This window comes from Strigops habroptila, chromosome 3, assembly GCF_004027225.2.
Source record: "Strigops habroptila isolate Jane chromosome 3, bStrHab1.2.pri, whole genome shotgun sequence".
Lineage (NCBI taxonomy): Eukaryota > Metazoa > Chordata > Aves > Psittaciformes > Psittacidae > Strigops > Strigops habroptila.
The window spans coordinates 77,360,424-77,374,797 of record NC_044279.2 but is presented as its reverse complement, the minus strand read 5'-3'; the positions used below and the strand labels follow the sequence as shown (position 1 = coordinate 77,374,797).

The following is a 14,374-nucleotide window of genomic DNA, read 5'->3' as shown; positions in this document are numbered from 1 at the left end:
TGCTCCTCTGAAGGCCTCATTCTTTTTGAAAATCCCCTTCCTCATAATTGAGAAAGTAATACCAACTTTGAGGCTTACTCACTCATATCCAACTGGAGTATGCAGGTACAAGCTAGCTGAGCTCCTGGGGCTGGTCATTCTGTGCCACCCACGGACAAGAAGAAAAATGCCATTAAAAACTCTAAGTGATTTTAATTCTTTTTATTACTGTCTCAAAACACAACAAAGCAACAGCTACATTAAAAAAGTCAAACCCACAAACAAAAACCAAACCAGAACTAAATGGCTGAGAGATAATCCCAATCAGATTAGTTCTTTACATCAAAAAATATAAAATGTTCTTTCCATAAAACTAACTTGTTAGGGTTTTTAATCCTAAAGATTATACAACAGAAGATTCATCACAGAAGAACACTACCAGCTACAAGCCAAAGCCTTAAGTACTAAATACCAAAACCGCAAAATTCTGGCATGAGTTTGCTCATTTTTTTTTTTTTTTTTTTTTTTTTTTTTAGGTCTTTCCCAAAACCAAAACTTCGAAGTCTTCTTCAACCAGTAGATAACAAAACTGGATAAACACTCAGTTGTCTGGTCAACTATGGAAGTTACGTTTTTAGTCAATTGCCAGGAAGCCTAAGTTTTCAGATGCAGGACTGAAACATAAACAGTCTCAGAAGACTATAATAAAGGTCAATAAGGCTTTGTGTATCTCTAGCAGCACTTGAAATCCATTTCACTATCTTCTACATAAAATAGGTATCCTAAAGCCCACGGTAGAGATTCCTACCTATGACCAATCCAAAAACTGATAAGACTGGGCCAGACAGCTCATAGACCACGTGAAAATAATAGCACATACACAAAAGCCAAAGACATAGCTTAAAACAATGGTGGTAACTATTCCAGGAACTGACTGTCTTTCCAGTACACCGAGCCCACTGCTTGCCTTGCATTCTGTTTCATTAAGGTTACACAGATTTCTTACTAACAAAATAAAGCTCATGGGAAGGTGAAGGAGGCAGATCAGTCCTGCAAAGGTTTGTCTATCTGATTCATGACCCCTAGAGATCTTAACGTAAAATCAGACACAGAAAAATTTGGATGCAATAGAACAGCCAGTATCTGGTCTAGGAGCTCAAAAACATCAGTAACATGCAGACATTAAGTGGTAGAGCTAAATCTTGATCTCAATAGAGTGGCACAGAGTGATTCCACATTATGTTATTCATGGTATTATTAGAGTGTTTCTTTCACACTTCTTGGGTAACAAGAAGATATAGAAAAGATTGCTACTGCCACCTAAGATTCAAAGGAAAGAGAAGGAAAGTACCTTAACAAAACAACTCCTAAGCAGGTAATCAGAAAGTCTTAACCTAAGGTAGTCTCAACATTCAAAGGCATATAATAATTCCTCTTAGGAACTCTACCTCTAAGTCTTTTTTTGTAGAGTCAAGAAACTGGCTTGACTTGCCCTGGCTACATTAGAGCTGTAGTGAGGAAGTGGATCAGAAAAGACAGGAGATGGAGCAGGACCATTTCTTTCAGTGGCAGTCCAGTTAGACTGGATTAAGTAGTATGAACTGCACCCTAAACTGTGAGAAAGCAACTTCAAAAATCAGTGCGCTAGTTTATGTTGCATACTATGGATTACTTTCTTAGGTTTGGACCCTACTTCCAAGAAGTCTGCCTTTGACAGTGTCTGATCTGCAAGATGCAAGGAACCTGCCAGCCTGGGTTGGAAACCCACCTGGCACCAAAATGGACTTTAAACTAGTACAGATTCAGAGTGTGCAATCAAAATCCTTAAGTCAATAAGACATGGAAGCCTTATCAAGTGATCAATTTTCAAATGAGCTGAAGTATTTATTTCAAGCTAGTGTTACTGCAAGAGCACCTGGCAGCACCAGGGATGTAACAGCTCTCAAAGCAGGCAAGGCAAGGTAGAGATTTCCTTGCTTAGAATGCAAGAAAAATATACCTATACTACCTACTTAGCAAAGAAATCAACATGTGGGTTCAAGTAGCACATGCTAGTTTCTTTTGCGTGCTTTCTAGCTTACAATCACCATTCAGTTGTGTTCTCTCTTCTGGATTAAGACAACAGACCTCATTCACCTTTCAGCATAAAACAGGCATTTCTGTCAATAGGGAATTACCTGTTTCAGTAAGGCTGCAGTGAACAACACTAGTTTTCTAAGAACTTACCCCTGTGCTACAAAATAGCAAGAACATTTTACTCATGCACTGTACTCTCAGACTCAAGACACTGAAGCAGTCAGCCTCAGAAGAAGTCGTACCCCTGCAGAAACAGCATCACATGTGAACCACGATGCCTGAAGAACCCTGCACACCAGACATGCAAGACAACAACTTACTCTAGTGCTTACTTCATTGATGATCTTGCAGAGAGAGGTAAGAGACTTTACAGTTCCTGTCCCTGCATCCCATTTATTACGTTATAGCCCGAACACAGACGTACCAAATTAGAAAGCTGCTGAACAGTCACCTTTTTGCACAAATGTTTCTGGGCTCAAGAAACCTATCAGTGGATCAAATTATATCACAATCATTAGGTTCACAATGAAACAAGCGGACAAGGCTTAATACAGGACACTGAACACAAAGTGTGTATGTGACAGGGTTGACTGGAGCCATAGAGAATGTTGGACTACACAGAAGACATGACACCTTTGCTGCACTTTCAGACAAAGAATAATGATAAGCTGCTGAGGTCAGTCTCTTCCCTGCATGGCACCATGAAAGCTCTCCCGAAATTCACCAGGGCCTTGATGTAACAAAGCAAGTGCCCAGAAGATACAGTAATATTGCAGAGAAAGCAGCCGTTTGGGCTTGCAGTCAAGCACCAGTATGACAGGCCCTAAAATGTTTTGTCTGAAATGCTCTTAAAACACAAAAAACACCTCCACACCCAGAACTCAAAACACACAAATAAAAAAGGCAGAACAAGATAAGGAGACACGGTCTCACAAGACAATTCTCTGGTATCCATGAAAATGCAGACGCAAAGATGAAGCAGGCTTGAAACCAAGTGCTAATAAAGTCATCAATTCCCAAGGTCTCTGCAACAGCAAAAAATTGAGACAGGTTCAGATAGTTTCATTGGGGGAGGGAACCACATCTAAGAGGCAAAAACTCTAACATTCTTACCAGGTGGGTGTGAGAGAACTTTGCTATAGAGCATTATGGAGATCAGATTTATTCTTACCATTAAAGCCCATTAAGGAGAAGGCTTTTCATGTAGATCATCTTTGAAGCCACCATTACCCAATGGTAACGCAAATTCTGCCAAACAATTTTTCCTAACTTACAATGTAGAGTTAATTTAAATAAGTCTCCTAATTTGATGTAAAAAAAAGGGGGGAAAAAAAGCAACATTACCTTAAAAAAGGTCTAGATTCATCGTCGCAACTACTGCTTCCAAAATCCTAGGTCATCAGGCCCTATATAACCCAAAGTGGAAGTGTGATGTTGAAGTCTTCACTACCACTTAGACAACACCAACTGAGAATTCTTATTCTATATTATGTTATTTGGGTAACAGTCTAGAGCATTAAGACTTTGATATTAATTCTGTTCCCTGCAAGAACCTGGGGAAGCACTGCCTCCTTACTTCCCTGCTAACCCAGACAAGACCTGAATTTGTTCACTACCTCAAGAAACTTGGTAATTTGAAGAATGCAAACAATAAAAGTAGAACACACAGCTAAAAAGGACATACTCAAAACCCATACAAGACAAGAAACACAAAGACACAAAACATGTCAGCACATCACGGTAGCACATAACTTCAGGCAGAGATGTTTTTAAAAACAACCAAACATTTGTTGTTCAAAGTCCAATTCACCATCTAGAATGCACATGATGTCACTATTAGTTGTAACAACCAGGTATAAACATAAGCATCTTACAAGTATAAACAAAAAGAATCATTCTAAAGAAGCAATAACTTATCGTTCAACATATAATGAAGTCCTAAAATTAGAACCTCACATGCTCCATTTTTTTTTTTAAGTTATCCTAATTCCTACTCAAACACTGGTGTCAAACACATCAACTCTTGCTTTAGGAAAAAAGCCTCCATTTCATCAAGTCTCAATAATCTGCAAGTTTAAGTCATACTCATCCCAAAGTACTACCAACAGAAATACTGATATTAGTAGACTCTGGTTGATGAATTTTTGTCACTTCAGAAGAAAATCACATTTATAACAAACTGCTTTCATTATCATATTCAAAGTTCTTCAAAACCCAATATTTAAAGCTACAGATGATAGGTGTTTATCAGTGAAAAACCATAGTGAAAATTCAATGGTTGTGATTCTGGAACACAGAATTGTAGCTGTTCTAGGGAAACAAAAGTGGTGTAATCATATGGAAAAGACTGGGTGCAAGAATTAAGACAGGGTATGTTTAATGTCTTTGACATTACTTAAGGGGGAATTTCAGAGCCACTGTTTGTGTCCCTGCCTATTCACCCTGTTACTTAATAATGCAAAGGTATGAACGAGTCTTGCCATCACTGATGACCCAAATAAAGTGAAATTTTGTCACTCTGATTCCAAAATGCTCAAGTCATACAGTTAACAATTTCCTTGTGAAGATATTGCTATTTGCATAGATTTCATTGACCTACCTTTAACTTTAGTGCAAAGTCTCTAAATTAGTACTTTATTCCCAAGACTACTCTGTGTATGCCACTGAAATTCCCGTAAGACCACCTGAAGTTACCAATTGATGGTCTGTGGTATTGTTAAATAGTAAGAATGGTATTTCAGTTAGGAGTCTGATAAATTGTGGACCACTGTGCACAGGGAAAGTTAGAGATGCCCTGCTGTGTGCTGTACTGATGGGCAAAGAATGGGTACATGCAGATAGGAAGGGAACACTTCTATGTGCACAAACACACAGAACTAGTGTAATTTTAAAAGCAATTACAAATCAGTTTCAAGAAGAGTAAAGTTCATTGTTAATGACCACTCTGAAATGATGCAATTAATATACGCAATTACCAAAAAGTCGAGTCAGTTTTCTGAGTATTACTGACTTCAGTTTGCTCAACATTACTCCTGAGTAAAACCAAAAAACGATGCTGAATTTATGTACAAGTAAACAAAAAAACAGATGTCAGCAGATCAGACTTCTTTATCCTGAAGCAGTAATTCCCCAGGGATCCTGAAATTATATTCAGGAATACGTAAAAGGCAGTTTAGCTTCAGCAGAATTTTAACTGAGCAAGCCAGACACCAGCATTTTGCCAAAATTTTATTTTTTTATTATAATTCTGAAAAGGGAAAATAAAACCTGAGAATTTTGATTATTCTAGCTCATTAACACAGCAAGAGTATGTTCCAAGAGAGATTTTCTATTCACTTGTATTCAGGAGTTCTACAATGCAAAAAGCACTAAATCGTGATTCTGCAAACAGATACAGTTCAAAACTCTACTGACATCTGGTATGGTGATGCACCAAAAGGTACGGTACAGAAGTGTTTCACACCATCAAGTAGAAAAAAGAAAAATCTTCCTCTGCCCTACCTCACAACCACCAATAAGAGAAAATAACCTGTGCTGGTTTTGAGAAAATAACTTGCGCTGTACCTAACTTGCACTTTTTAATGAAAATCTTGGTTTAGACCACAATTTCATCTCCTTGCTGTTCCTGTAAACCCACCTGACATCATCAACTAAACCACAAATTACTATGATTTGAGTTCAGAATTTGACATTCCTTTTTCTGATTTCTTCAAAAAGTTTTGGAAGAAATGTGTGCTTGAAGAAGAATATAGCACATCACATTTTTAAGAGAACTTTAAATACATTTATATGCCAATCCATTTTAAGGAAAAACTTCCAGTTATTTAAGAAGAGAACAAAGTCATGTTGTCACATACTTACTGCCCAGGGAGAGTTCTATGAACTGCCCTAGTTCAAATTCTACTTGAAATTCTACAAATTCAATGTAAGCATGGAAGTTTTTTGTCAGTGCATACAACCATATGCAGAGACAGATGTATTTTACTTCAGCCTGCTGCTACAGTTAAAGACAAGACAGAAAAGCCAAATCCTTGGAGACAGGTGCATTGTTTATCTGTCAGTGAAATCCACACAACAAAATTACTCCATTTGTCAACTAATAAAACCAAATGACTTTTGACCAATCCCTCTCAGACAGGGCACTAATTCGGGTGATGAGAAAGGTTACAGTATCATTACATAGTTGGAACAAGCACTGCTAAAGCAGCTAAGCAAGACACTGAGGTGAGACATTGGATATAATCAAGCAGCCTACAGAGAAGATGCAAGAAATACATGCTAAAGCATACAAAATTAAAATCTAATCATAAAATAATTTCCTCCAAGTTGTAAAGGTTCAAGAAACCAGAATTCCTACGGTAGAAGTTCAGTGTTCGTTCCCAATACCTTATGAAACCCACATGCCCTAAAAATATACACTAAACCCATGAGTCCGCTAGACCCTTCCCAGGTAAACTTTGGCTTTCTGCAAATACCCAACTGACCAATAACCTGAACTAGGGACCCTCTAGACTAAAACCAAACCCTGCTCTTGGACAGGGACCGACAAGATGCAAAAATTACTTGTTTGGGGTTTTTTTTTTAACCCAGGATTTAAATTCCCAAGTTCAGTAACAAAGGTTTTTCCTGCAATGTCAAACTTGTGAATCTGTATTTTTAAATAGCAACTGTAAACTGGCATTTTTGGTCTCGAGGTCTTTTTATTGGTAAGTGCTCAAGATTCAGTTTTAGATCACAACATGTACAGTCCTTGCATCGTAGTAGATTTTTCTAAATAGGTATGTTCCTAACACTGCTCAGAAAAAGCACATACCCGTGTCAGACACACACAAAATTCACCTGGTAAAGGGGGCAAAAACAGCAGTTGCAGCGGTTCAGAAATGTACAATGTTCAAAAGTCTGCAAGATTTTCTTTAAAAAATTACTAAGCACCATATGAATTGTCAGTTTCCTCTTTAAAGAAAGTCTTGCAGGCTTAAATTTCTCTTAATTTAAATTTATTCCTAATGCAGTTACTTCAAGAACCTACTTAGCTACAAAGCAAAGATGCCCATTTTTGCCACACAAGCATTTATTACTGTCGTAGCCAATTTACAGCATATGCCACCTAGCAAACCATATTTTAAGCCATCTCTTATCTCATAACAGTTAATACTTGGGGAAAAAAAGGGGGGAAAAAAGTGGCGCACAACAAGAAGATAAAAAAATATGTAACTGATGACTAAGTTAAATGTAGCTAATGACTTGGTCTTAAACATTAGCCAGAAAACAGACTTGTGAACAGTATTTATTTTTAAAAATAGTATATACAAACAGTAGGGAAAAAACACAACTGCTTGAAAACAGAATTGAAAACCATGCACATGCCTCTGGAGAAGGCAGTGAGACATGGTTAACACGATTCATTTTGAGCAAAGAAACATTCGGATACATTTGGAACAAATGAAAGATGAGTATCACTTAAATTGCCGAGAAGTTTTGTCACAAGTCTTAGACTTTTGATGTAAGAGAGAGAAAAGTTTTAAAGGTCAGAAGCAGTTCCTGAGCAAAACTTCACAAAAGGGAAGACTGAAATCTGAAAGGGAGACTGAAGATGTGCTGTTACTCAGAAAAACGCGACTTCTGGATACAGCAAACTGAATAAGGCACATACCACAAAAATACATACACTGATCTCTGATGCAAAACACATGCCAACTAATTGTAGAAAACTGACTTCCAATGTTACAGCAAGCCAGAAACACTAAGCACTTAAAATCCTATTTTCAGATCTAGCAGCCTAAAGACATGATACCATACAACCATGCTGCAACAGCGTATACTCCATTTTTATTCCCTCACAAAACAAAGCAGTTCTGAACCAAGAGCCCAAAAAGCTTTCCTAGTTCACAGAAATCAGGTTATTTCTAAAAGGGGGAAGCGGGCTATAAAGCATGATTAAACCACATAGAAATCTGTATGTGGCAATTTCAGCACACCCGCATTACTGCAGGAAAAATTGAGGGGTTCACAAACAAAAAGGCCAAATAAAACCACAAAAAATCGCTGGAATAAAGCATCCAGTTAAAAATGTTTCTTTACAAAAGACTTCCACCCATTTACTCAAGGAGATAACTCTTCAGGATGCACTCAAATTATTCGGGGGGGGGGGGCACACATGACACGACACACATACACACACACACACACACACACACACACACACACACACACGACAGAGTAGCATACCGCAGTTTGCTAATACAATGTTTAAGGAAGTCTTGTTAAAGAATAGTTGCAACATATCGAAACAGTGTTTCTAGCAGTAGAGGAAAGGTAAGCAAAATGAGCTACAGTGGCAAAGTACTTCTGTCAATGTAACCATTCTAGTACACGAGAGCTGAGCACCTAGCGTCACAAACTCACATCCCATACTAAGGATTCTGTACCAACACATGGTACAGATCCCGATGTACAGCTTTAATGGTCCTCAGAAAAGTTAACCTCTGGATAAGATCTATATATAATTATCATTCTTCTTATCACCCAAATGCGGCAAATTTAATATTTAAATAGGAAAAAAAAGAAGTGGTAGAAAAACCTCTGGTAGTTTAAGGGAACCCACACAGTCCTGCTCCTGAAGCTATTCTAGAACTACACAGTATTTAAGAAGAAAATGAGACTATTCAAAAATTCTAATATACTACAGAACACTGACAACACCAAGGCTTCCTAAATTACTTCAAAATGTTTATTAGAAAATGTGCTACAAACATTTCAGTTTCCCTGTAAGTCTATGTTACTCTTCTCAAGAAGGAATTAGCATCAATAAAGCAACTGAAACATACATTAACACAGCATGTTATATGGCAGAGCAAATTCTGAGCAAGGAACACAGAAATCATTTAAGACTTTCAAGACAGAAGGAGATGCAGCACTGCAACAACAGTGGAAAATGCAGCTATATTGAGTTTAGTACATTCCAACCCCAGTATCAACCAGGTCCACCGTGAAAACACACACGAATTAGAGATTCGCCTTAGTCTTCAATATAAATAGACAACGTTTGCAAGTTTCGGCATAAGTCACTACAGTCAGTCACTGGCTTTAGGTATCTGACAAGCTAAAACAGTATTTCAGATTAAGAAATGAGTCAAAAAGTTAACAGCAAAAGAAACACTGAGAAAGCCACTGTGCACATGTGCTGTGAAAAGTTTCATCAACAGTGCAAGTTTGTTACCTTTCTCCTTCCCTCTCTCTGATGGTGCTGTGAATCTAACAGTTCAAAAAAGAGTGCTTGAGTAAGTACATAAGCACTGTGTTATTTATTTTCTATAATTAACTAAGGAGTGGGGACAATACAACAGATTCTATAAGTGGAATTTACTTAATGAAAGCTGCCTGCACAATTTCAAAGCAAATTTAAGGAGCAGATAGGTTAAAAATGTAAACTTAAAGGAGTTTCTCACAACAGCAAAGGTGGGACAAAAAAATTACAGTCTCTCAAGCAGCAAATGAAGAAACACCCTCAAATCACGCATACTGGTTAAGAGGTTTGATTTCGTCTAAATAGAGAACAAGCATGATATGCTAGAAAAACACAGAAAGTGGAACTGTCACAAATTCAGGTGTCAACAACAACAAAAAACCCAGAAGAGTAAGACTCCTTTAATAGTTTTATGTAGCATATGTCTAAGTCTTTGCACCACTATAAACCTCTGCATAGCTATCTGGTGAGGACAGTCTCCATCACTTTGAGACAAACTACCCCATTTGTGCACTTCTGAAACTGTCCAACAATCCCTCATGTTTCAGCATGACTGTAAAAAGTTCATTAAGCTGCCCAGTAAGCTAATAATTAAAATAAACTAAGTACTCTGCAAAAATCTGCACATGTTAAACTGAAACAGATTACCCAAACCTTATCTGATCACAAATGTCTTCACTTAGATACGTGAGTTCATCTGAATTAAAATACAGCTTTAAATCAGGACTTCTCTCACAGCATATATTTTTAGTTCACCTCCTAAACAGAGCAAGATAACCACTTTCAAGACAAATCGAAACTGGTTACCACTGAATTAAGTACTGGTTTCCAAGTCTAGCACAAAATCCCCAATAACTAGCTCTAGCTAAAGAGCAGCTTCTCCACTCTTTTACTCTCTTACTAGAGACCTGTTGATACTAGGAATTGTCATGTCTTCTAGCTACAACATAATATTGCCTGTATCTAATATGCATTAAAAGTTACACACAAACTTTTCAAAACTAATACGTCATTCACCAAGACCAGAGAAGGGAATAATCAGAATTTTCCTGATGATTCCAAGTAGAATCACATCCCCTGCTCAACCAAAAACGGCTACTAAAACCTTCTGTTCACTGCCAAATGAGGAGCATTAAAAACAAACAAACAAACCAAGAAACAACTCTTCCTTTTTCTTGCCAGCTGTTAACTGAATCGGGCAAGACCACCAGTGGCTTCAGAAATGCCACCGCTCAGACTCTGGCAGGAGGAGGCCTCCTCCATGTGCCACAGGATAAGAAGATCTAAAGTGAGTTCAAAGAAACTCCTGTGGGACAGGTAACCAAGTACTCTCATCGCAAAATGACACCAAATACTCATCTGCTTCTCAAAAAGCATTAAAAAGCTGAACAGCCCTTTGTTACTCCCTCCCCCTCCCAGTACAACCAGTTTGTATTGGCTAGGGATTGGGACACCTAAGATTCCCAACCTCGAGCTTGCCTGCGCAGCATCACCGAGGACCTTTGCAGGACTGCAGAGAATCTTCGCAGCTCTTAAGACTACAGGGGAATTTCAGACATTTTGGTCTCACAGCAAAGAAATGGGAGATGCAAGACAAACTACACTCCATATTGATTCTTAATGCAAATAAGGTGAAATAACGCATTAATTCTAAGATGATAAGAGCCTCAAGAAACCTTATGCCCCAAGCCTGGGATATGGATTTTGGTTTTAGCTGTTTTTTCTTAAAGTCGATGGTCTCTTAGAATCAGGAAAACAGTTTTTAGATATCCTTCTGCAAGGAAAAGTAAGGAGGACCGTAAAAAGTGAAGCAAATAAGCAGACTGCACGTAAGAATTAAAAAAAGAAAACAGCAGAGAGGTAAATCTCGTTTCTGAACGAGCTGCAAAAAAACCCCTTGTATATGCAAAATAAAATAAGAAACAAGACACATACGTGTACGAACGTACATACGTAATTCAGCAATAAAGTGTACAAAAGCATCATCCTCAGCACTGCTTCTGCAACTGGCATTAAAGATATATGGTTTGCAAGGAGCTCAGTAATAACTACTACTGTGAAAGACACGAAAATGACAAACTGTTACATCTTATCTGCAGTTGATCAAAAGCACAATAAACTGAACAGCTTTGCTTTCAATCACTTTCGAAAAAGAAGGGCAGAAACATCCGAGCACTCTCCCGATGCCATTAAACGCCAATAGGTTCAAATGGAGCAAAACCGGGAGAAACAGACAGACGGAAAGGACGAAGGCAGGCATGAGTGAAGAGCAGCGAGAGGGAGAAGGAGATTTAGGCAGAAGAGGGGAGAAAAGGGCAGCAATTGCGGCACCGAAAGGTGGGGAGGGCCAGGGCCCCCGAGACTGACCTGTGCCGTCGCTGGCGGACACGGAGAGCGCCGGTGAGGAGAGTTTAGGCCGCTTGGCTGAAGGCGGGCCCGGCTCCACCACATTCTCGGCCATTTTTAATTCTTTTTTAGACAATCACTCAGAGCAGAGAGACGGGGGGTGCGGGGGGGAGTGAACCCCAAAACCTTCTCCTTCTTCCCGGGCCCCGAGGCAGCTGAAGAACAACAATAACGCCGAGAGCGAGCGAGGAGGATCTGGCGGAGGAGGGGGCCAAGTTCCCCTTTTTCTGCCCCTCGGGCTCCGGGAGGGCGGCAGCGGAGAAGCGGGGAGAAGGTAGGAGCTGGCGCGGGGGGGGGGTGCGGGGGGGAGAAGAGGCCTCTTCCCCCTGGCGAAAGGGCTGAGCGAAGATGGGAAGAGCAGGTAAAGCCCCCACCAAAAAAAAAAAAAAAAGAAAAAAAATTAAAAAATAATTAAAAAAAGCGCTGTTGGGGTTTTGGTTTTGTTGTTTGGTTTTTGTTGGATTTTTTTTTCTTTTGTAAAATTAATCCCGGCTGTTGTGCTGCTGGTGCTTCCTCGCCGCCGCCACCATCATCTTCTTCATCCTTCGGGGGGTCTCCTCCTCCTGCTGCCTCCTCACCGCCGCCATCAGCCTCTTCCTCCTCGGCGCCGTCCTCCTCCTCCTCATCGCCACAAGGAGGCGGGCGAAGGAGGGGAGAGGAGGAGGAAAAAAGAAAAAAAGATCACCGTCCTCTAGCAGCAGCTCCTTCCCCCTCCAACACCACCCTGCAAAAAAATACCCACCGCCAGCGACAGGGCTGGGGGGGAGGCGGCGGGGACAGAGGCAAGGCGTGCGCGGGGTCCCCAGCTCCACTCGCTTCTTCCTCGCCCGTCGCTAATGGCTGCAGAAAGGGGAGCTGTAAGGATGAGGAGGGTGAGGATAAGTCCCAGGAGTCTCCGCTTCACATCTTGTTGTGCAGGGAAGGAGGAGGGGTTGTTGTCCTGATGGAGGCAGCACCGATCGCGGGATGGGAAGGTGGGGGGCGGGTTTCAACACCCTCTCTGCTCCCCCCACCCCTTCTTCTTCTCTTCTTTCCCCTTCCTCTTTCTCTCGCTCTCAGTAGCAGGCTGCCCCCCCCCCTCCGGTGCAGGCAGAGGGGCCGATCCCACAGCAGCGGCAGAAGGAGGAGGAGGAGGAGGAAGAAGCCGGCCCCTCCCCCCCTCAGCCTACCTTCCCCCTTCCCGGACGGCCGAGGACGGTTGGGAGCGCTGGTGCCGGGCAGGGAGGGGGCTGCCCGTCTCCGCTCCCGCGGACCACGGGCTTAATGCGGGGCGCGGAAAGCGAGGGAGAAAAAAACCCGGGCGCGGCGGGGACTCCCTCTTCGCCTCTGAGAGGGTGGGGAAGAAAGCGAAGAGGTTGGTAGTCGGGGAGGGAAGGAGGCCGGTCAGCGACCCCTCCGAGGACGGGGAGGGGGGAAAAGAACAAAATTCAAATAATAAAATAGAAGAAAAAACCACGCCGGGGGAGGGCGGGGGACTCGCCCCGGGGTGGGTTAAATGGCCGGGAGGGGGAGGGGGGTCCCCGGCGCTGCCCGGCGGGGGGGGTGGGGCGGGACGGCGCAGGCAGCGCGGGGGCCGAGCGCAGGCTCCCTACTGCCCCTGCCTGGCGCTCGGCGGCGGCCCGGCTGCGGCCGCTGCTGTGACGTGTGTGGCGGAGCGGGCAGAAGCGGGAGCGGGGGAAGAGAAAGAAGTCGGGGGAAAGGAGAAGAGAGAAAAGAAGGAAAAAAAAAAAAAAGAGAGAAGAGAGCGGGGACGGGCAGGCTGGGGCGGGGGGGGCGGGCGTCTCGGCTCCTCGCTTCTCTCCCCGTCCCCTGTCCGGGCCCCTGGGTCTCTCTGCGCTGCCCTCCCCCTGGCTCGCCCCGTCCGGCTCGGCCTCTCGGTCTCGCTCCCTCCCTCAGTCGCTCACACACAAACAAAATGGCGGCTGTTGTTTCTTCACTCTCCCGAGTCCTCGGAGGGAAGCAAACGGCGGCGGCGGCGGCCGGAAATGAGCCAAGAGGAAAAGGGGGCGTGGCCAGCCCTGGGGGCGGGGCCCGGCGGGGCTGGCGCACACAATGGAACGCGGGGGGCTGGCGTGCCGCTGGGCGGGCGGCGGCGGGGGGGGGGTTAGGGTAGTGGAACCGCCCAGCCGCCGTCACGAGACTGCGGCCATCCAATCAGCGCGCCGCGTGTGGCCCTGCTCTTCCGCAAACTCCCCTGGCCCCGCCCCTTAAAGGCGAAGCAGGTTGAAGTAATAAGAAAGGCTCCGTCTGCCCCCTCCTTCCCCCGCCCTTTTCTGTCGGCCGAAAAGTGCCGGCCGGGGGGGGGTGGGGGGGGCGGGCGGGAGCGGCCGTCTCGCCGCCCGGTACCCGCTGCCCGGGGGTCCGGTGGACGGAGCGGGCTCCCTTGGCCTGCCTTCCCTGACGGGTGCGGGCGCCCGGCCGGTTCCCCGTGGCGCCGTGGGGCGGGGCGCTCCTCCCGCTGGTGCCGGGCGTTGCTGCGCCACAGACATGGCAGCTCGGGCAGGCCCCGGGGCAGCGCGGCCTCCCCCCCCCGCTCCCCACCCCATGCCTGGCTGAAGCGGGGATGGGGCGCAGCACCCCTGTTCTCCGGCAGCCAGGCGGCGGCCGCCGCACAGACCCGCAGGGCCCGGCGGGCGGTGAATGTACGAGACTCACAGGCACCCTACG

The 14,374-nt window shown here is 43.5% G+C and overlaps 1 protein-coding gene across 4 annotated transcripts in view; it reads right to left on the bottom strand.

The window, feature by feature from the left end:
* EP300 (E1A binding protein p300) overlaps positions 1–14,165 on the bottom strand; it is a 63,499-nt gene extending 49,334 nt beyond the window's left edge. For all 4 annotated transcript variants that reach the window (XM_030481099.1, XM_030481100.1, XM_030481102.1 and 1 more), the window contains exon 1: positions 11,669–14,165. In XM_030481099.1, coding sequence (XP_030336959.1) covers positions 11,669–11,762 — 94 coding nt within the window. In that variant the 5' untranslated portion in view covers positions 11,763–14,165. The remainder of the gene's footprint in view (positions 1–11,668) is intronic.
* Between the last annotated feature and the right edge of the window lie 209 nt (positions 14,166–14,374).